At 54.7% G+C, this 21,295-nt stretch overlaps 1 protein-coding gene across 1 annotated transcript in view; it reads left to right on the top strand.

Annotated features, from left to right (window-relative positions):
- TFCP2L1 (transcription factor CP2 like 1) overlaps window positions 1–15,123 on the top strand; it is a 53,474-nt gene extending 38,351 nt beyond the window's left edge. Inside the window, exons 11-17 of the mRNA XM_029933331.1 lie at window positions 605–653; window positions 740–833; window positions 3,005–3,095; window positions 4,080–4,183; window positions 6,883–7,025; window positions 11,028–11,079; window positions 11,976–15,123. Of these exons, the coding sequence (XP_029789191.1) occupies window positions 605–653; window positions 740–833; window positions 3,005–3,095; window positions 4,080–4,183; window positions 6,883–7,025; window positions 11,028–11,079; window positions 11,976–12,022 (580 nt within the window). The 3' untranslated portion in view covers window positions 12,023–15,123. The remainder of the gene's footprint in view (window positions 1–604; window positions 654–739; window positions 834–3,004; window positions 3,096–4,079; window positions 4,184–6,882; window positions 7,026–11,027; window positions 11,080–11,975) is intronic.
- Window positions 15,124–21,295: the final 6,172 nt, after the last annotated feature.

The raw sequence follows: 21,295 nt of genomic DNA, 5'->3' as shown, positions 1-21,295 counted from the left end.
TCCCTCTCTCTTACTTTCTCTCTCTGCCCCTCCTGCTCATGCTCTCTCTCAAAATAAATAAACTTAAAAAAAATAAAGTGTGTCTTTCAACTTAAAAATCCAGATATTTAGGTCGGTGCCTTCTCCATATTGAGCCCTCGGTGGGGGGGGCGGGCGGGTCAGTGTGTCTCCGACTGGGGATGGACACCACAGGGTGGCTGTCACTCACTGCGACACCCCCTGGGGACTCCCAGCCCTCTCCTGCCTCCTCGTGCAGAGTGGTATCTGAGGCTCCTTGGGCAGCTGCCCTTCCCTGGGGCGAGGCTGGGGTGGAAGTGGCGTGGGAGGGGATGGGATGCAGACAGGCTCCAAGCTTGGGCTGGAGGGGTTATCGCTGGGCTGGTTTGCCAGTTGGGGCGTTGTGTTCGCCCTAAACGGTTGGTCAGGGATGTTGAGGGATGTGCAGGCGGCTCCTGCCTACATTTCTCTGACCCGGGAGGTTCCAGAGGCTGTGGCAGTTCCCAACAAGTGCCATACCCAAGGGGAGGGGAGAGCCTTGGTGGGGGGGATGTCCTGTGTCCCCGAAGGCATCCGCACGCCCAGCACCTGTTCTCTTCCTTTGCAGGAACAGCTCTCCAACCCACCCAGTGGAGCCCCTGCCCTTGGGCAGTGATGTAAGTGTCTGCAGCCGGGCCTTCTGGCCACTCGGGCCTGGGTGGACCCTGTGTGGTCATTTCAGGCCCCTTCTCTCTGCCCACAGCACCTGGTCCCGTCGGCCTCGATCCAGGACGCCCAGCAGTGGCTGCACCGGAACCGGTTCTCCCAGTTCTGCCGACTCTTCGCCAGCTTCTCTGGTGCGAGGCTCTGTGTTTTATTTTTTTTTTAATGTTTTGTTTATTTTTGAGAGACTGATTATGAGTGGGGGAGGGGCAGAGAGAGGGAGACACAGAATCCGAAGCAGGATCCAGGTTCTGAGCTGACTCTGTCAGCACAGAGCCTGACGTGGGGCTCGGACCCACTGACTTTGAGATCATGACCTGAGCCGAAGTCAGTCCCTTAATTGACTGAGCCACCTAGGTGCCCCTGTGTTTTTAAGACCCACAAGGATCTTAGACACACTTACCAAAGCCAGTTACCTTCCAGGACCCTCCTGCTATGCCTGCAGGGCGTCGGTTTTGTCCCAGAGACCTAGTGTGATGTCAGTCACTCACTCGAATTTAACGACCCTGAGCCAAGTGCTAAAATAGGATGTCATTCCCCTAGAAGTTTCCAGTTGAGTGTGGCTTTCAGGATGGACCATCTGGGTCCCATGGGGGGCGGGGCCCCATCTACCTGGGAAGGACCCCCGTGGCCAGGGTGCTGCATGCTTAGCAGGCCTTCCTGGTAATGTGGCTTGTTGGCCACACTGTCTCCAGAGCCACGACCCGTGAGACGGTGCAAAGCCACAGGTGAGAAGATTGTTGATGGTCTCGCTGATGGGGCTGTTGGAGACCCAGTCCCAGGGCTGTGGGCTGGGGTAAAGGGAGATTGAATCTTGCCACCAGGTCCAGTCAGTCCAGAGGAATAGGGAGGACAGTTTGGTCCTCAAGGGGCATCTGTGGCCATGGAAGGAACACCGCACGTGGTCGTCTTCTGGCCCGTCTTTTGTAAGACCTTTCTTGGTGCTGGTGGCAGGTATGAGGACGGTCGGACCCTGTTCTCGGGCTCTTGCAGCTTCGAGCCAGTGCAGCTGTATGAACTATGTGTCTCGTGCAGTGTGGCCCCTCTGTGATGGGCAGCTCTGAGAGGGGACATGGCCCCGTGGCAGGGGGCAGGCGGGAAGCTGCCGTCTGAGGTGGGGTGCTCCGCGTGGGCCTTCCTGAGAAGGTACCCAAGGGGAGGGAGGGAGCCAAGTGGGTATGGGGGACAGTGAAATTTCCAAGTGGGGCGAAAGTGTAGAGGCCACAAGGTGTGGGGGGATTGTGTACCTGACTGGTGTGACCACAGAGCAGAACATTCAGGTGATTGGAACCTGGGGGACCACCGAAGGAGGTGGGGTCAGAGAGGTACTAGAACAGTGGAGGGATTTGGGCTGTTACTCGGTGTCAGGGGAGCTGTTGTGCCTACAGAAACATACCTGAAACTGTACCTTAACCTTGGCAGGAAAAGGGGATGGATATTGTCGCTCTGGGCCATGTGGCTATCAGCCAGTTTTGAGCAGAAGGCTCATGGCAGACTTGTGCCTTAGAGAGTCTACCTGGGCACAAGGCTGTAGGGGGCTCTGTGGGCTTTGAGGAGGAGGTCTCTGAAGGTTCAGAGACCTTGTTCATGAGGGCTGCCAACTGGGAGCACCCAAGTGCCTGTCGGCAGAGTGGACAGGTGAATGTGGTGTGCTCATGCAACCAATAACGTCCAGTAAAGGGTGTGAATGCTGTCTAACCACAGACAGCATGAATGAGCCCTGAACTAGAACTTGCAGGGAAAAAGCATCCTATTCAGTTCCACGTCCATACATTGCAGGGAAGCACGCAAAACTCATGCATGTGGGAAATCAGGACAGCGGTTCCCCAGAGGTGGGGGGCGCGGCTGGCTGGCACGAGGGGGCCTGTGGGGGGTGGGAACGTTCTGCCTCTTGCTCTGTGTGTTGGGAGCACTGATCCCTTCAGAAGGGCCGCATCCAGGGAGCTGTGTCCGTTTGTCCTCACACGATGCACGTGTGATCGGTGTCCTATGTCAGGCTACGTGCACTTATGTTATGTGCTGGCAACCAGTGCGGAGGGAGTGACAGGCAGGCGCCAGCTGTGGGGACCTGTCAGCTCTCGTAAACACCCGTCTGTTCTACTGAGTTTTGAGAGCACCACTCCTCTCTTGTGCCGTGATTTTCTGATGTCTAGCTTTTTTCAGTGTCTTTCTTTCTGGAATGTCTGGTGCTCGTGGAGGAGAAGGCTGATTTTTCCCTGTTCCCCTGCCCATAGTGCAGTGTCTGCCCAGGGACGGAACCTTCTCTGTGTGTCCCACTGACGAGCGGCTCCATTTACCTGCCTAGGTGCTGACTTGCTGAAGATGTCTCGAGACGATTTGGTCCAGATCTGTGGCCCCGCAGATGGGATCCGGCTCTTTAATGCCATCAAAGGCAGGTGGGTGTCCCTTTCAAGTTGGAGGTGTGGTGTGGCCTCTTGTGTGCCACCATGTGGGGTGGCTGGTGGGGACAGGGCTCTGCTGGGGACAGGTGCTGGAGGAGAGGGGATCATGGCCATAGGGGGTAGGGGCTGCTGCTCACCTAGCCCAGAGGCCCTTCCCCCTTGTTTTTGTTTTTGGGTCCCCCCCGCAACCTTCCCCCAAGAGCCTTGGCTCTGGATCTCAGCGCCTCAGCCTCTCCCTGGGTGCCCAGCCCCTTGCATGGTCCTGAGCTTCCAGCCTGTCCTCCCAGAGGAAGACCTGGACTGGCTACTCGGCCTCATGCCGCACTTCTCGGCTCTGGGCAGACTGGAGAGCGGGGCCAGGTCCAAGGGAACTGGGTGCGGAGGCAAAAATGTTTGAGGGCGCTGTTCATGGCAGCCCTAGCCTTGGTCTCAGGCTAATGTGATCGAGCAAGTGACTTTTAAATTTCATTTAAGTTTCACGCAGCGCAGTTTCTGAGTGAGGGAGAGAGTCTGGGTGTGAACCTCAGATCTGAGCTGCCCCTGATGAGTTTCTTACAATAAGGTTAAAGCTCTAATCCCTTTGAGCCTTGGTTTCCTTCTCTGTAAAATTCAGTTCCAGCTCCCTGAGTGTGTGAGGAAGGGAGGAGGGAGGCAGGTAAAGTCCTGAAAACGGCGCTTGGTGAAGAGTAAGCCAGAGAAAGCGTTTGCTCTTGTTATCACCCTGAAAAACGCCTTGAATCTGGAGGCTCGTGTTCTGGGCAAGTGCCTCACGGGTTGTCGCTGGACCTCCCGCCTCCCACAGGCCGCGGGCAGCCGTCAAGGCCCAGAAGTCCATCGCACCCCCGCAGCCTCCTTTCTTCTCCCCAGATCCTTCCCTCTGCTAGTTCCACCTTGTATGCCAGAACATTCTGGAACAACTGAGCTCGGCCCTCCTTCCCGGGCCCCATCCCTGCTATTTATTTCCTCTGCTCCTGCCAGGAACGTGAGGCCCAAGATGACCATTTACGTCTGTCAGGAGCTGGAACAGAACCGAGCACCCTTGCAGCAGAAGCGGGATGGTGGTGGGGACAGCAGTCTATGTGGTGAGTTGTGGGGACCCCTCCCCAGCCCAGGGCCACTTAGAGGGGTTGGCAGAGTTAACAGGAAGTTGCAGCTGAGCCCTCTTGCTGAGAATGTTTCCAGCAACCCACCTCCCTCCGGCTTCATGTGGGATGAGTTTTTGTTAAACTTTCTCCCGAGAGTGAAATTTTGTTTTTTTTTTTTAATGTTTTATTTATTTTTGATACAGAGAGAGACAGAGCATGAGAGGGGGAGGGGCAGAGAGAGAAGGAGGCACAGAATCTGAAGCAGGCTCCAGGCTCTTAGCTAGCTGTCAGCATAGAGCCTGATGCGGGGCTCGAACCCACGAACGTGAGATCTGACCTGAGCCGAAGTCGGAGGCTTAACCAACTGAGCCACCCATGCACCCCTGAAATTTTGTTTTTTAAACACTTATTTATTATTGAGAGACAGAGTGTGGGCAGGGGAGGGGCAGAGAGAGGTGGAGACACAGAATCTGAAGCAGGCTCCAGGTTCTGAGCGGTCAGCACAGAGCCGGATGCGGGGCTTGAACACACAAACTATGGGATGGTGACCTGAGCTGAAGTCAGTTGCTTAACGGACTGAGCCACCCAGGCACCCCGTCGTGATTGAAATGTTTAAGCTGGAAGTCACCCCCCCAGAACATGGGGCCCAGCTTATTTCTTACTTGGAGAACAGGCCCAGAGAGGGGGATGTGTCCCCCCAGAGCCGCTTAGCCACTCGTGGTATCGGAAGTCAGGCCTTGGTGGCTCCCAGGCTGGTGACAGGTGCCACTCGGTGGCCGTACTCCTGTAGCGTGTCTGCCTGTGGTTTCCCTGGCTGTCTGAGCCTCTCGAGTGTGGTTTGGTGGCTGCCCCTGGGCTAAGGAGCACCTCAGGGGCACGCGTCTCTTTCGGGTTGGCTGTCTGGTGAGAGGACATGGCTGAGGTCAGCTGAGCTTGAATACCAGCACTAGCCGCCTGGCCGTGGCCTGTGCCTCAGCTCCCACGTTGAGCTGGAGAGAGCGGCGCTGCCCCCAGAGGTGTGCGGATTCAGTGAGATGATGTGTGTAGAAGGAAGCCCTTGCTTCTGCCGAGCCGCCCTTCTCTGTAGAGTCTTTGCACCTTTGCAGGTCCCTCTGGATCACCGCGTCCCTGCCCAAAGGGCGTTCCGTGTGCTCACTTCTTTGCTTCTAGTAGGAACTGTTGGGAACGTTGTTTCGCTGTGGGGAACATTGAGGCACAGAGTGGATAACTGCCCCCGGACGGCAGTGTTGTAGAGGCAGAGTCAGGACCCAAACAGCTGGACCCTGGGAGCTGGCTTCTCAGCCCTGCATCTGGAACCTGCTCATTTCTGGAGAATGTCTAGGTCCTCCCCACCCCACCCCCTGCAGCTGCAAAGGCTGCTGTCAGCCTGTGAGGGACGGATTTGAGCTGAACGTGCCCTCAGGCTCCAAGACACATGGAGATCATTCAAGACCTTGCATCTCACATGGCGGGGTTGGGATTTGAACCAGGGATCGCCTACGCTAGAGCCTCATGTTTCCCCATGCTGCCCCTCTAGACCCTGGATAAGAGGTGGCCTGGGAGGCTTTCAGAGGAGTGTCTGGCTGAGCCTGTTAGCCGCTCCAAGCACTCCCGGGGGCACCACACTCAGCTGGAGGCAGGCAAGGCCAGCGACGAAAGGTCACAGCACAGGGTGCCATCTGGGTGTTTACGGCTAGCTTGATTTATCGGCCAAGCAAACTCGGAAAAAGTGGAACGGGCCCTGAAACATAGGAAAGAAACACAAGTGCATTAGAACTGTTACAAAGATGACTCTTGGAAAGGCAGCCTGGCATCCTGACCTGGTGTAGGCACTGGGAGAGGCAGTGTGTGGTGGCCGCACCCTCTGCACAGCACTGGACGTCAGGTTCAGCCGGTCTGACATGCTGGGACAGTGAACCTGTCACCCGACTGGGACCCTGTGGCCCCTGGCACCCTTCAGGGGGGCAAGGTGTGTGTGTGCCCACGCACGCACGCTTTTGAAGGAACGGGGCCTCTCATCAATCTTTCTGGAACCAAGGGTTCCTCAGTGGAGCCAGGAGTTTGGGAACCTCTAGTCAAATCTGGTTGTGCTTTACCTTCGAGGAACTGGAGCCCCCCTGTTCCCCCCGTTCCTGCCCCCGTAAACATGGAGTTATGCCCCGCAGGGCACCTACAGAGTTAGCTCTGACCTGGCTGGGTTGGGTTTCGACAGCCTCGGGGTCACTGCCGTCTTCCAGCGGGCTGGTGACACTCCCAGCGCCTTGCTTCCCTTTATGGGCACAGTCGGTGCCGGGGTAGAGTTGTGCTTGTGGTGCAGGGAAGGGTGAAGACGTGACTCTCGTGCTGGCAAGTGGCAGTCACCCTGCAATGCTGCTCTCTGCTGGCCTGAAGCCATCCAGGGACCCCTCTGCATGACAGAACAAGGATGTAGGGTTTCTCCTCCCTCCAGCCTCCACCCCATCAGTCACTGGGTGGGGGGTGGCTATAGGAGCTCTGCACCTCACCTACGGTCTCCTGAGGAGGGGCCAGCACAGGGACAAGGATGCACGGCCTCGCTGCGTGTACCCTGTCACTGGGCTGTGCAGGGGCTCTGAACCTGTTCCAGCCGGGGAGTCACACCCAGGGAGTGATAGGGGTGGGTGGGCCGTCAAAAGCAGGCGCTTGGTCTCTAGACGGTGCTGCCCCTCCCCCTCCAGTGTACCACGCCATCTTCCTGGAGGAGCTGACCACCCTGGAGCTGGTTGAGAAGATCGCCAACCTATACAGCATCTCCCCACAGCACATCCACCGCGTGTACCGGCAGGGCCCCACCGGCATCCACGTGGTGGTGAGCAACGAGGTGAGCACTGCCCTACCCCCCCCTGGGCCCTGGGGCTTTGGGCTGCAGGGGCCCCCTGGGGGTGACTTCATCCAGGGATGGCAGGTGACTGCCATCGTACCTGCCAAGACTGCTCCTGAAGGGGTTCGGAGGCTGTGAGTAGCTACCTCCTACTATCTCTGTACCCCATTCCCATCCCGCTGCCTGGCCGGTCGGGAGGAGGTGGGTGGAGGTCCGGGGGCCACTCGAGAGAACTGGGCACTCCTCTGCTGAATGGGGAAGGCGCCCCAGCCTGCCCATTTCTGTCCCTGGCCACACAGACCTGTTTGTGGCCCAAGTGGCCGCTGGCAGGGGGCACCCTCTGACTTGAGCCCACTCGCAGCCAAGCACAGGGTTAGTAATTAAACTGCTTCGCCAGGATGGTTGGGCATTCCTGCACACCTTAGAACAGAGGTTCTCAGGCCTGTTTTTCCTGGCCTTTCCTCTGGATAATGGCGGTAAGACTGCCAGTATTCATCCGCCACTTACTGTTCTAAGTGCCCATGCAGTGTCTTGTTTAATCCTGACAGGCTCCTGTGAAGTGAGCGAAACGATCCCATTTCACAGATAGGAAACTGGAGGCACAGGGAGGCTGAGTAGTTGCTGGGTCTCACAGCTGGGAAAGGGTGGAGCCAGGTGGGGACCCTGGTGTCTCACTGTAGAGCCCACATTTGCGGCCAGCAGGCTGCCCCCGCCGCGCCTGAAATGAGGCCTTTAGAAACACAGCTGGGCTGATGGGAGCTCAGCAGACCCTAAGCCTGCCGTGAGAACTCCAAAAGCATCTGCAGAGGGGACATGGGACCTGAATGGTGGCTGGGAAAGCAGAGCAGATGGGGGCTTTGGAATTGGATTCATGTCCCCACCTGGACCTTGCTCCCAGGAGCGGAGTGACCTGGGGCAAATTTTCTTAACCTCTTTGAGCCTCAGTCTACACATCTGTAAAATGGGGATAGTTACACCCACCAAGGAGGTTGTAATAAGGATAAAGTGAGAAAATAGCATCAGGCACCGGGAGACACCGGATAGGGGAGGTGGTTTTAATGGAGAGTGCTAGGCACTTGTAACTTCTGGGAGCAAGTGATGGAGAGATCTTTACATCTGACTGTGTACAATGTAAGTGCTCACGGTCTGCGTGCTTCATATGTTGTCATGAGGAATAATCCTATTGCCACTTGTCACTACAATTGCCCAAGCCTCTTAAAGGAGAGTCCCCATCTCACAGGAGTTGAGTCCTAGAGGTTGGCAAGGTGGTGGCGGTTTCCTTCCTTTTGAATAAAAAGCAATTCACAGTTAGTATAAGTCAAGAGATAGAAACCAACTGAAGGCAAATGTGAAGGGTTCTTACCTTCCCCACTCTTTTCCTTGAAGTGTTCATATTAGCTTTGAAGTGATTCTGTCAGTGTTCTGTGCGAGCATTCGCTGTGTGCCTGAGCGCGTGTAGGTGTGGGTGTTTAAAATGCATGGCAAAGACGGGCGCCTGGCTGGCTCAGCCCGCGGATCACGCAGCTCTTGATCTCAGGGTTGTGAGTTCAGGCCCCCTGTGTGGAGAGTACTTAAAATAAAATCTTTATCACACATACACACACACACATACACACACTCACCCCTACCCCTCCCAAGAGCCAGTTGTATATTACCTGTCACTGGCTGTCTTTGTCACCAGTTCAGAATTCCTTCCATGTCATTACATTTAAATCTAATGCAGCTCTTTTTCTACCCCCGTCTCACAGATAGGGAAAACGAAGCCCAGGGTTCCTGACCCGAGCACCAACTTTAGAACAGCCAGGCAGGGAGGCCAAGACACCCTGAGCAATGGGCTGCTGTAGCAGCATGGAAAACTTGTCACTTTACATTTCAGAATGAATTTCTTTGGTGGAGACAAAAGCCAAGATTGTGCGGAACCCTTGCGATTTCACAGGTCCCTGCAGGAAGTTCCTTCCCCAGCTTGCCCTGTGCCCTCTGGGGTGGGCAGTTAAGCAAGTGAAGCAGAGAACAGAACCCAAAAGCTGCCCCAGCTAAGTAGGCGATTCTTATTCCCCTGAAGTCTCCTTGCCTCTTAACCCTGAATCAATTGGAAACCTTTGGTTCTTAATTGCCCAGAGGGCTGGAGGCAGCCCGCCCAGCCGTGGAGCAGCCCCGGAGGTGCAAGGGCACTTAATTAAACAAGGGAGTTACTGATTAAGCCCCTGTGAGCTTTGCTTAGGGCTTTGCATGCCCAAGTGGCTGGGCCGCCCAGAGTCCTAGAAGGCTCAGGCCAGTGGTATAGAATAAATGTACTTCACGCATCATTAGGCGCTGCAGGGAGGGGCCGGGGTCGACAGGTGGATGGAGTTGCAGGATTTGGGGGGCAGTAATCCAATGGAGGCAATAAAATGTAGCTTGCATTTTTTAATTTGGAAAGGGGTTTTGCCGTCTTGTTGGTTAGTGTGTGTGTGTGTGTGTGTGTGTGTGTGTGTGTGTGTGTGTGTGGTGGGTATGCTTAAGTATATTGTTAATATTATTTCCATTGATATTGTGAAATATGGCAGATGTGTACAAGGAGTATGTAAAATGAATTTGTACAGCTTAGGGAATAAGTGACCAGTATGTACACTCAGGTTAATGCCATGTGTTAGAAGCCCCTTTGTGGGCTCATTTCCTGGTCCAGTCCATCTCTCCAACCTGCTGGTCTGAATTTTGTATTCACCGCTTTGTTCCTCTTCAACATATTGTTTAATTTTTGCCTATTTTAAAGCTTCATGTAGGTGGAATGATAACATATTGTTCTATGAGTTTCTTTCATTTCCCTTTATATTAAAAAATTTTTTTAAACATTTATTTATTGTTGAGAGACAGAGTGTAAGTGGGGGAGGGGCAGAGAGAAAGGGAGACACAGAATCTGAAGCAGGCTCCGAGCTGTCAACACAGAGCCTGCCGCAGGGCTTGAACCCATGCACTGTGAGGTCATGACCTGAGCCCAAGTCGGTTGCTCAACCGACTGAGCCACCCGGGTGCCCCTCCCATTATATTTTTGAGATTCATGCAGGTCGAGATGCTGCTGGAAGCTCCTGGCCCACCGAATGGTGTGGCCTGATGCAGGCACTGTCTCCAGTTAGCATTTTCTTATAGGTTTTTATTTAGGCAATCTCTACACCCAGGGCCGGGCACAAACTCCCGGACCTGCGATCTAGAGTCTTGCTCCAGAGAGTCTCGTGTGTTCTTCGAGTGTGCACATGCAGGAGTTTATTTAGAGCCCCGGCCCATGGGAGGAAGGTACTGGGCCCCGGGACAGTCTTATGAGGTGGTCACATCGGTTACTACCCCACCAACACTGGGCGCCATTTTCCATTGTTCAACACCCGGTTCTGTGCTTTTATTCTGGAGACGGCCCCATTTTGCAGATAGGGCATGGAGGCCAGAAGGAAAAAGGTTGACATGCTCAAGGTCACTGGGTAGTTCACCAAAATGGGAACTGCAGAGAGTTGGCTGGCTAATAGTTCCATTCCCGCCCCTTCGTAGACATTTGTAGACATGGGGGCGTCGCTGTGTTCAGTTGGTCCTCCTAGGGCTCTGATACAGAGGCCACTAACCCCCCCAGGTTTTGTTTTTTTTTTTAAGCCCTTTAATCTTTTATTTGTTGCTATTACACATGTACATGCTCCTGTAATGTGGTCATTACAGGGATCGGAGGACCCAGGAAGTAGGAGAACTCAAAACGAAAGCAAACACATTTAGTTCTGTATTAGACGTGAACATATTGCCTCCCTGCAAGGCTCCGTTCTGTCCTTTCTGTTCAGTCTTTGTTGCTTAAAATGATAATCATTTTGTACGTTTATCTTGCCCCGTGTTTCTTTAGTAAGTGTTAAGTGGGATCATTCTCCTGCATTTATGCCAACACGGTGACTGTACTTTCCACCAGCTGTGGTGGCATAGCTTGGTGTCATTGAGGCTTTTCATATTAGGAAGGCATTGTTGAAGGGACACGGTCTCTCTTTTGCCTTTCAGATGGTGCAGAATTTCCAAGATGAGTCTTGTTTTATCCTCAGTACCTTGAAAGGTAAAGCCCCCTCACCCCTTGAAGTATGCTGGCTATGCCCCCTGCCTCCTCCCTGGGCAGTAGGGTGAGCGGGGACCTGCCTGCACCGCGGGTCCCTGGAGAGAATGTTATCTGGGGATGTCATGTGGGAAGCAGGCACACAGCCTTCCTGTGAAGCCTTGCCCTGGAAATGTGAGAACTGTTGAGATCGGCTCGAGTTCGTTCAGAAGGGGAATCATTGCCAGGCGTTGTGTCCTCCATGAATGACCTCAGTGCTGAGTAGGAGTTGCATTCTAGGTTTTCTAAAGTCAGGGTGTTAGGAGGGGCAGGTGTGGAATATAGCAGCTCAGCCTGTAGGCCTGGTGGCTCAGGAATCTAGGGCTGGGGTGGGTCATGAAGGTTCCATGGAGGAAGGGGTCTGAGGAGGAACTTGTGTGCCAGGAGAAAGACAGACTGACCGTGACCCTCCCGAGGGCCGGGGCAGGTGAATGTACGGAGTATATCAGCATGAAAGCCCTATGACCGGGTCATGCATTCTGGACCATGACAGGGCCATTCCTGTCTCCCCTGTTCTCTGGATCTAGCCAGCAGCTGCCTTCTGAGAGCTGGGGGCCATACCCCAAGAACCACAGTTTGTTCCAAGCCTTCTTGGACCGAGAACCTTTAGTCCTTGGGTCTAGGGCTGTGGTCGAAAGGCTCATTGCAAGCAAGAAATCACTGAGGCAGAAGGCATGTGAAGGCATGTGTTAAAATGCCTGGTTTTGTTAACACGCTTTGCTCTATGCAGTCTTCCATTTGGAATCACTATCTGCGGCGGGGCTCCTGCGGGTATGCCAGTACCATGCCATCCCTCCTCCCCCAAGGTCATGGTGTCTTGTCCTTTCTTCCTGTGAAATGTCCAGTGTCTCTCTTTGCAGCTGAGAGCAACGATGGCTACCACATCATCCTGAAATGCGGCCTCTGAGCAGACACAGAGCGTGTAAAGTAGGGCCTCCGCCTCCCAGCCCCACAGACTCCCTCGGACGTAGAAACCACACCACCGTGTGCCGCGGCCACCCTCTGGCAAGCCGTGGCTCAGAGGGACATGGCCCAGTCCCGGAAGATTGTGGCCCAGTGACCAGCAGAACCCCATGGACGCAGTCTCTGGTGTTGAGTGAGCTAAAGGCTCCTCTGTCCCTTCCTTCCGGCTTCCAGCTCTGGAACGTTCCTTGTTCTTTTCCCAGCCCTACTGTCCTAGGAGGCAAATGGCAAGGGGCACCTTCTCTGAAACCCCTTGCGCCCTTGTTGGAAGCCAGTTCCCTGAGTGTCTCGGGCCTTCTGACCGTTGTCCCCCTGCCTCCAGGGAAGTGCCCTGCCTCACCCTGACCTTAACCTTCTCTGGTAACCTGCTCTGTGACCAGGATGCTGACTGGGTGCGGGTGCTTTGCTGCGGCTCTACTATCTTCATGTTGGTTTCCCTTCTCTGCGACCCTGGTGGGCATCCGTCTTTGTGCTTCTTGAATGGATCGGTGGGAAGGGGATTTATTCTGTGCCTTCTGCCTCCTTCACCTTGACTCCTTTTCTAAGGACCTGCTTTTGCAGTGCCCAGCGAGGGGCTCCTGTCTCTGTGTTGGTAGTGTAGACACCACAATGCTAGTGTAGGACTGGCCCCTGACACCTAGGTCTGTGGCCTTGGGAGGAAGAAGGAGAGGGTAGAACAACTCTTTTCAGGTCCATTCTCATGATTATGAAAGGGATGAGGACAGAATATTTTTCTTGAGCTCCTTTTATGTAATTTTATGTCCTAAGCAGTCACGGGTAAGGAGGATTAGGACAGGAGCATTGCCTGTATGAGCAGATGACCCTGACGGTCTGATAGCAGGCCCTTCTGGGTGGATGTAACCACGTCCCATTTAGAGCAGACCACTGCCACACTGGCCAAGTTTCCTAGGGACTCCATCTTTCCTGTGAGGCCCCGACTGAAATGTTTATCTTTTTTCATGTGTGGAGGGAATGTTTAGGGCATTCTGCCTGCATTGGTGTGGTTGGATCACCTCTCAGTGGCTTAATTATGGGGATATTTGATTATCAGTAGCCAGTAAACTCAGGAACTAGTTGTCTGTTTCTCAGGTATCTGTACTCTTTGCTAACTTAGGTTTATCTTCCAAAGCATTGAGAAGCCTGTGATCAATGGAGCAGGATTTTACAGCTTCTAAAGTGGAGCTTCAGGGAATACAGCGCTAGCATCAAAGATGGCCAGAACTGGCTTTACAGGTGGTGAAAATGAAACCCAGGGGGGCAGAGCCATCTGCCTGATATCACATAGTGATAGGGCAGTGGTATAAATCTATTGTATAAATCAGGACACCCCTGAGGGTGAAGGGGGCTCTCGAAGTAATACTTACTTGGGAAAACAGGTAAGGTGTTTCTACAGAGTAAAAGAGGCTCCTGATTCCTGTTTGCAGACAGGGTGTGGGAGCAGGCGACAGCTTTATTGAGATACAATTCACATACGATACAGCGGACCCATTAGAGCATACAGCTCTGTGGTTTTTAGGAAATTCAGAATCAGCACATTCAACTTCAAGACATTTTCCTTACCCCCAACAGGAACCCTGTTCCTTTCCTCAGTGATCACCCGCTTCCCCCCAACTCCCCTTGTCCTATGCAACCATGACTCTCCTTCCCATAGAGGTTTACCTACTCCGGACATTTCATGGATATGGGATTACAGTGGCCTTTTGTTTTTTACTAGCATAATGTGTTCTAGGGTCATCCATGTCAATCTTTTCATCGTTGTGTAGTGTTTCATTCTCTGGATATATGCACCACATTTTGTGGATTTACTCATTAGCTGTTGCTACGTGAGTTTCTCCTTTTTGGTTGCCGTGAACATATTTGTTTTTGCGTACAGAATATGTTTTCATTTCATTTGGGTGCATCCCTACGAGTGGCATTGCTGGGTCCTACAGAACTCTGTGTTTAACTTTTTGAGAAACTTCCAGATGGTTTTCCAAAACAATGGCGCCATTTTACCCTCCTACCAGCAGCAGTGTAGGAGGGCTCTGGTTTCTCTGCATCATCCCCAACACTTGCTGTTGTCTGTCTTTTGATGAGAACATTCCAGTGAATGTGAAGTGGTAGCTCACTGTGGTTTTGATTTGTATTTCCCCAATGCCTAATGGTGTCGAGCATCTTCCCATGTGCATATTGGCCATTTCTGTGTCATCTTTGGAACAGTATCTGTTTAGATCCTTTGCCCATTTCTATTTGGGACCTTGGTCTTTTTTTTATTACTGTGTTTGCATCAGTTCTTGGTATATTCTAGATACAGGTCCTTTAACAGCTCTGTGATCTGTAACATTTTTCTTCTCATTCTGTGGATTATCCTCGCCTTCTTCTGATGTCCTTCGCAGCACAAAGGTTTTTCATTTCGATGATGTCCAAGATCCCTACTTTTCCTTGCTTGCACTTCTTGTGTGGTATCTGAAAAACCATGGTGTGATCCAAAGTCAAGAAGAAGTTCTTTCTAAGAATTTTCATAGTTGGGGCTTTCTAGCAGCCTTTGATTCATTCGAAATTAAATTTTGTACATGGCATGAGGTAGAGGCTGAGCGTCACTCTTGCCTGTGTATACCCAGTGTTCCTGCATGAGTTTTGACCTCCCCTCCCTCTGCTTCCCTCCACAGCCCATGTCTGGCTCCACTATTGTAACTGGCTTTCCTCTTACTGTCTCTCCCTTACTCTCCCTTAACCTTCTCAACGGTACTGGGTCATATTGTGCAGCCTTTCTTGGTGCGTGTTCTAACTGCACACATTAGTCCCACGGGAGAGTTGGGACCAGCCATTTCCTTTTTTGAGGACAGTGAGCCACAAAGAAGTGGAATAATTTGCCCAAGGTCACACAGAGTCAGGACTAGACCTTTGGTCTCGAATTTCAAGATGTCTGTCAGTCACTAGACCTAAGTGATGCCACTGCTCTGGGCCAAGTGGTGACAGCCTCGATTTTAATTATTTAATTGTGGTAGGCTCATATTTTTATTTCTTCATTCCAAATGAGGGTCTAATAAAGATCTGTTACCTTAAGTTTGCTGTTAGCAGAGTCTTCCATTTTCAGCAACCGCACTGCTATTTTTTGTTGGTTTGTTTTTACCTTCTACTTTTTTAAAAGATTTTATTTTTAAGTAATCTCTACACCCAACATGGGGCTCGAACTCATGACACTGAGACCAAGACTTGCATGCTCCACTGCTTGAGCCAGCCAGGCGCCCATTTCACCTTCTCCCAGTGGTTCTAGTCGAATCTTACAGCTTACAAAGAGATAGGAAATAAATATACTTCTTAATTTGGCACTAACATGTCCCAGCCACTTGGTCTGGGCAGCTTGTCCTTCCCCAGAGCTCAGATGAGCTAGCTGCCCAGTTTATGTTCTCAATGTCAAAGCACAGAGAAGCCACAGCTTCCCACACGTGTCTGCTCTCTTTCCTAAGAGCTCTGAGGTCAAGGCCTGGGCCTGGGGGATGGGGCAGCCCCTCCTGGAACTGTGCCTCCCCCCACCGCCCCCACGTGGTAATTCTAGCTGTGGCTTCTCCATGGCAGCCACACATTTTAAAGGTGCTCCCCAGAGAGAGAGAGAGAGAGAGAGAGAGAGAGGGGGGGGGGACCTTCTCGAGCGCTCAGGCCACCATCTTGAAACAGAAGCCTCAAAGCTGAGGTTTTTATTCTCACGACATCACATTTCTCTCTTTGCAAGGTTGTGATAGACCTTTTCCTGTTTACCAGGTTGCAGAATGGTAGGAGCTGCAGGGGGAGGGGTGGATGGGAAGAGCAGCATAGATGGGGAGCCTCAATCCTGGGGCTTAGGGTCCTAAGCAAAGGTCAGCTGGCTGCCCTGTGGACCTCCTGCCCAGGCAGCGTCAGGGGCCTTGGGAGGAGCTGTGAGCCTGCAGGGGTTTCACTGGGAGCACCCTGGGGCTGGCTGAGCACACGACCCAAGTTTCCAAGTCCAGCGGGGGCTTCTGGGCCTTGCCTGAGTAAGCCAAGCTCTGAAAATCATTAACGAGCTGATGAGAAAAATGGAAAACCTTTGCTGCTGCTGGCGGAGCTGAGAGAGCAAACCTGGAGGCTTCCGGAAGGTGGAGGAGCAGAGGATGAAGAGTGGGGGTGGTGGCAGCCGATGTGACAGCGCCGGAGGTGTGGGAGGCAGTGGTAAGGGGCGCCCAGAGCCCTTCTTGGCCTGAGTGTCTGCCTGTTTGCCTGTCTGGAGTCGTGGCTGGCTCTGTCATGGGGTGAATGGGAGGGGCGGTGGGGCTTTCCCGGTGTCCTCTACATGGAGTCCTGCTGCTGGCTGGTGATGGGCATGGCCTGGCGTCCTGGTTGCGCAGTGCGCCACCAGCGCTCCTGCTCAGCCCGCCTTGCGTGGGTGCTTGGGGCGTGTAGGTAAGGAGCGTGTGCCATCCCTCAGCACCCCCTAGAGTGGCCAGGGCGGTCCCCGGCAGCCTCACCCCGACTCCGTGCTGGCCGGCGCCACGTCTACACTACAAGTGTGCGTGTGCGCTCGCGCAGACCACTTTCCTCGCCCCCGTGTCTGACGGGAGCGTAGCCCCGAATGTTCTCCACTCTGCCCAGTGTGGGGATGAATGCTTTTGTTTCAGTCCTTTGTGACGCCCTGGCTCGGGCTCCGCTGAGGACACTGGTCAGGGGTCACATCACCCTGCTTGGGCGGCAAGCTCGCCCTTAGTCCACCTCTTCCTGGGAGGGCGCAGTGCCGGCAGCTGGCCTCAGGCGAGGACCCCAAAACGGGGCTTGGGGAAAGCCTCCCTGCAGCTACCTCGGGGTCACGCTCTATGTGTGTGGCGCCGTTGGTCAGTCCTGCTGGGAGGCAATGGTGGTCCTCCGCCCTGTGGGACAGGGCGCAGGGTCTGGGAGGAGCAAGGTGCTGGTCAGGCCACCCAGGCCTTCCTGGTACCCCTTCCCCCCGCCCCAGGGCATCCCGGAGCCCCTTGAAGCCACCTCTGAGCTCTCCAGCCCTCCCTGCGCGGGCTCCTCTTGGGCTGTCCTTGTGCCTACGTGGGGAGGGCCACTGGTCTGAGTGGTGGCTCCCCAGCCATGCCACGCCTGCTTTAGTGGCCTCCCAGGGGCAGCATCCCCAAGCAGAGGCTCTTGGAGAGGCGGTTTTGCCACTCAGTGCAGGGCAGCTGATGAACCTCACCCTTTCCAGAAAAAATTTGCCAACCTCTGAGGAGGTCAAGCTTTCTGATGCTTTCTGTCCCCACCGGACATCCCACTAAATCAGGACCCTCCAACAGTAGTAGTGACACAGAGTACGTGTCTGTTCTGAGCTTTGAGGCAGAAGTGTCGGTCTGAGCAGCACCGGAGTGCCCCTGCCTGTCGGGCCCTCACTTCTGTGAAGGGCTCACCTCTGCCTGGCCCAATCCTGGAGCCCCAGGGGGCTTTTGGACCCCTGGACTGGTGATGGGGCTTGGTGTGATGGGGCTTGGTGTCAGACGGCCATGTGGCGAAGGGTCCTGTGCTGGAGTTAACAGGCCGGCAGGCTGTGGAGGGCGGTGGCCTCCTGACCAGGTCCCTGGAACTTTCCTGCTCTGGAGCCACAGCCTGACCTTCACCTCCAGCTGGTGCCTTGAGCCTCTCTTGGCTTCCCTGGGGTCCCTCAAGTGTCTTCCTGCGCGTTCTGTTTTTCCTCATGCCGCGGGGACCACTCGTGGTGGCCTCAGCTTGGTGACAGACAGCGGCTGCTGTCTGGGCCTGCGGACGGCATCTAGGGCCCAGATGTCGTGTGCAGCGATGCGGGGGGACCTTGAGGGTATATTGTAGGACTTCGGTTCTTGCCCCAGGAGAAGCTGGAGTGTTTCACCTGCTGGGGAAAGGGGCTGGTCTTTGTGGGCCCCTAGCTCCTCTCTCCAGGAGCAGGTGGCTGGATGCCGCAGCCAGCCTCCCATTAGCAGCAGAACCAACGCAGCGGTGGTTCACGCTGTTGGCCTCTCCTGAGTCGGGTGTCCAGCTCAGCGCTTCGGCCATTGTCCCTTGCCATTTTCCCCACCCTGCCATGAGGCCACTGTGGCCCAGTTTTGCAGGTGAGATCAGGACAAATGAGATGCCGGCCCAGGGTCCTACTAACTCCTGGTGAACCAGGATGAGAATCCAAGTCTGGGTCCCATGTCCACACCCGGTGCTCTCACACGCCAGATTTGGGGGGCAGGCTCCTTCTGCAGCACCAGCTTTCATCCCGAGATTCCCCTACCAGGCTTGGAGTGTTCCTGTGGGGAAACCTTTGTGGGGCTTGGGTGTAACAAGAGAACGGGGGGTCCCCTCTGCATGCTGGGTCAAAACGTGGTGACTGTGTCTTCAAATGTTCCTGTACGAGTAATGTGATTCTTTCTCAAAATGTAATGTCCCCATCTTTCTCCAGAAAGGTGACCCTTTCCTGAAGATGGTGGGAATGCAGGGGGGTGGCGTGGGCCGTGGAGGGGTCAGGGGGGCATGACGGGTCATGGGGCGGGCATCGAGGCGCAAGTTGTCCTGCTGCCACATTGTTTTGTACCTGAAATAAAGCATGTTTTGCACTTGTTACTGCACCATTGTGCGGACGAGAAATCTGTCTGTGGGATCTGTGCTTGTGTCAGAACGCAAATAAAACTCATTTGTAAGAAACCCCTGTGGCTCAGGCCTCCAGTCTCTCCCACTCTCTTTTACAATTCTGATAAAATACAGAATAACACGAAATTCGCCATCTTAACCACGTTGAAATGCACAGGTCAGTGACGTCAAGTATGTTCATACCATGCAACAACCCCCATCTTCCGTCTCCAAGGACTTCCTCATCTTGCTCAGCTGAAACTGTACACTTTCCCCCCTCGAAGCCCCCTCTAACCACTGTTCTGCTTTGTCCCTGTGAATGTGACTGTTCTGGGTACCACATAGGAGTGGACTCCTCCGTCTTTGTCCTTTGTGACAGTGTGGCTTATTTCACTCCTACAATATACCCTCAAGTTCCCCCCGCATCGCTGCACACGACAGGCTTCCCTTGTCTGAGGCTGGATCATACTCCCTGGTACTTGCACCCCGCATGGTGTTGACCCACTCCTCTGTCCGGCCCCTGGGCGGCCGCCCCATGCCGACTGCTGTGAATCATGCCGCTGTGACCCCCGGCGTGCAGGCGTCCCTGTGAGTCTCTGCCTTGGCTTCTGGCTGCATGCCAGAGGTGGGTTTGCGGAACATGTGATCCTATGGAGCTCGCCGTGGCCGGTCAACTTCATGTTCCCACCTGCCGCGAGTCTCCACACCGGCCCGACACCTCTTCTAGGCCTGCCTGTCCCCAGTGCTCTGCTGCAGTCAAGTCCATGTGCTGTCCACCCCCACCCCCACCCCCGGGACTGCCGCTCCTCCGCTCCCGCCCACATTCTTCCTGCCTCCCCAGCGCAGGGTCACAGTCCTGTGAAGTTCCCTTCTCCCGACTTGCCTGGGCACAGGGTGTGTGCCTGGTGGGGGGTTGGGACCCTGGAATTACATGATGGAGAGCAAGCTCAACCTCCCCAAACCTGTCTCATCTGTGAACTGGGAATGTCGGCTGCCCTGGGACCCTGTGGTCACATGGAAGGAGGTTCCCAACAGACCCCAGGAGCAGCTTCTGGGTGGGGGGAGGGGCAGGCAAGGGAGAATGACATCGCGCAGGGCCGGAGGAGAACTAAATGGGGACCTACTGGTCAGAAAGTGTCCGTGGCTCAGCTGCCTTCCCAGGAGCTGGAGCAGAGTCACACCAGAAGCCAGTCCATTTCTAGCAAACATTCCACTGGCTGTGCTGTGGGCAGGAAGCTTCCAGAATGAGTCTACTAGAAGCCCCGTTTCAGGCCTCAGGTGGGGGCTGCCTCGGTCCTCCAGCAGCATCAGGACCACCCAGAGGCCGTGGTGAATGGACTGCCTACTGCTGGGCTCGGTAGGTTTGGGCTGGCGTCTGAGTGCTCGGATCTGAGTGGCGTCCAGAGTGGGCCATGCTTGCAGAACCCCCGCCTGGAGGATTGGGCCCTCCGGGGAGGCAGCAGGACCTCCTGGGTTGAGGCTGCTAGCTCCCCTTCCCACTGTCTGCTGGGTCAGGCACCGCGGCCACACCCAGCAGCCCTGAGCCTGGGAGTCCTCGACGGTGGCAGCCCACATGGGAGACCAGACTAAGCCAGCAGTGGGGGTGGAGACGCCTGGTGTCTGGGCCTCCCTCCTGTAGGCGGAGATTCTACCGGGAGTGTGTGTCACACAGGGTAGGCCCTAGGAGACTGACTCCTGAGGACCAAACTCCCAGGAGCCTGAGGGAATCCACCAAGGGCCAGTATCACAGGATCCCTGGAGACATGTGCGGGCCTGTTCTCCTCTGCTTCCTTCTGTGATCAGAGCAGTCTACACTCCCCAAAGCACCGTGGGTCCTCGGTCTTCCCCCAGGGAAGGGCAGGCACCGGGACTTCTGTGCTGTGGGCACAGGCGTGGAGGCCAGTAGGAGTCCTTGGACTTGCCAGGGACACTCGGCCCCTCCAGGCAGCCCAGGACTAGGTACTTTCCGGGGAAGGCTTGAAGGCTGTGCCCCCGCCCCCCCTCCCATGGCTGCCCCTCCCTCGGGCCTTTATCCCTATCCCTTTACTCCGGGGAAGAAAGCCTGGTGGCTAGAGGCTTCCGGAGCTCAACTGGTTTGAATATTAACCTGCCTTGATTGGGTGGATCAATATTGAAACTCAGTTACAAGGGAAAGGGGTTATCTGGAGGGGCTTATGGGGCACGGGCAGCTGTTGGAATAGCTGATAATCAGAGAGGCTGACCTGGAGTCGGGGCAGGGGCTGGGCGTGAACACGTCCAGAGTGGGAGAAGGTGGAAGGAGGTAAGCCAGCCAACTTCCTGCCCTCCCTCCCTCCCTCCCTTCCCTCCTTCCTTCCTTCCCTCCCTCCTTCTTTCCCTCCTTCCACGCTTTCCTTCTTGCCTCCTTCCTCCTTTTTTCTTTCCTTCATCCCTTCTTTCCTTTATTTCCCCTTCCTTCCTTCCTTCCCTCCTTCCTTCCATCCTTCCCTCCTTTCTTCCCTCCTCCTCTCCTTCCTTACTTCAACTCCTTCCCTCCCCCCTACCTCTCCCTCTCTCTCCCTCCCCACTCCCTTCCTTCTTTGTGTGGACACAGCTCTCTCCTGGCTCCCACAGATCACAAGCTTGCCAGCCCGGCTTTTCCTCTAAGCTCCCATAACCAAGTAACCAAGAGACTGAACTGTTC

This window comes from Suricata suricatta, chromosome 3, assembly GCF_006229205.1.
Source record: "Suricata suricatta isolate VVHF042 chromosome 3, meerkat_22Aug2017_6uvM2_HiC, whole genome shotgun sequence".
NCBI lineage: Eukaryota > Metazoa > Chordata > Mammalia > Carnivora > Herpestidae > Suricata > Suricata suricatta.
This window is presented reverse-complemented; position numbering and strand designations above follow the sequence as displayed.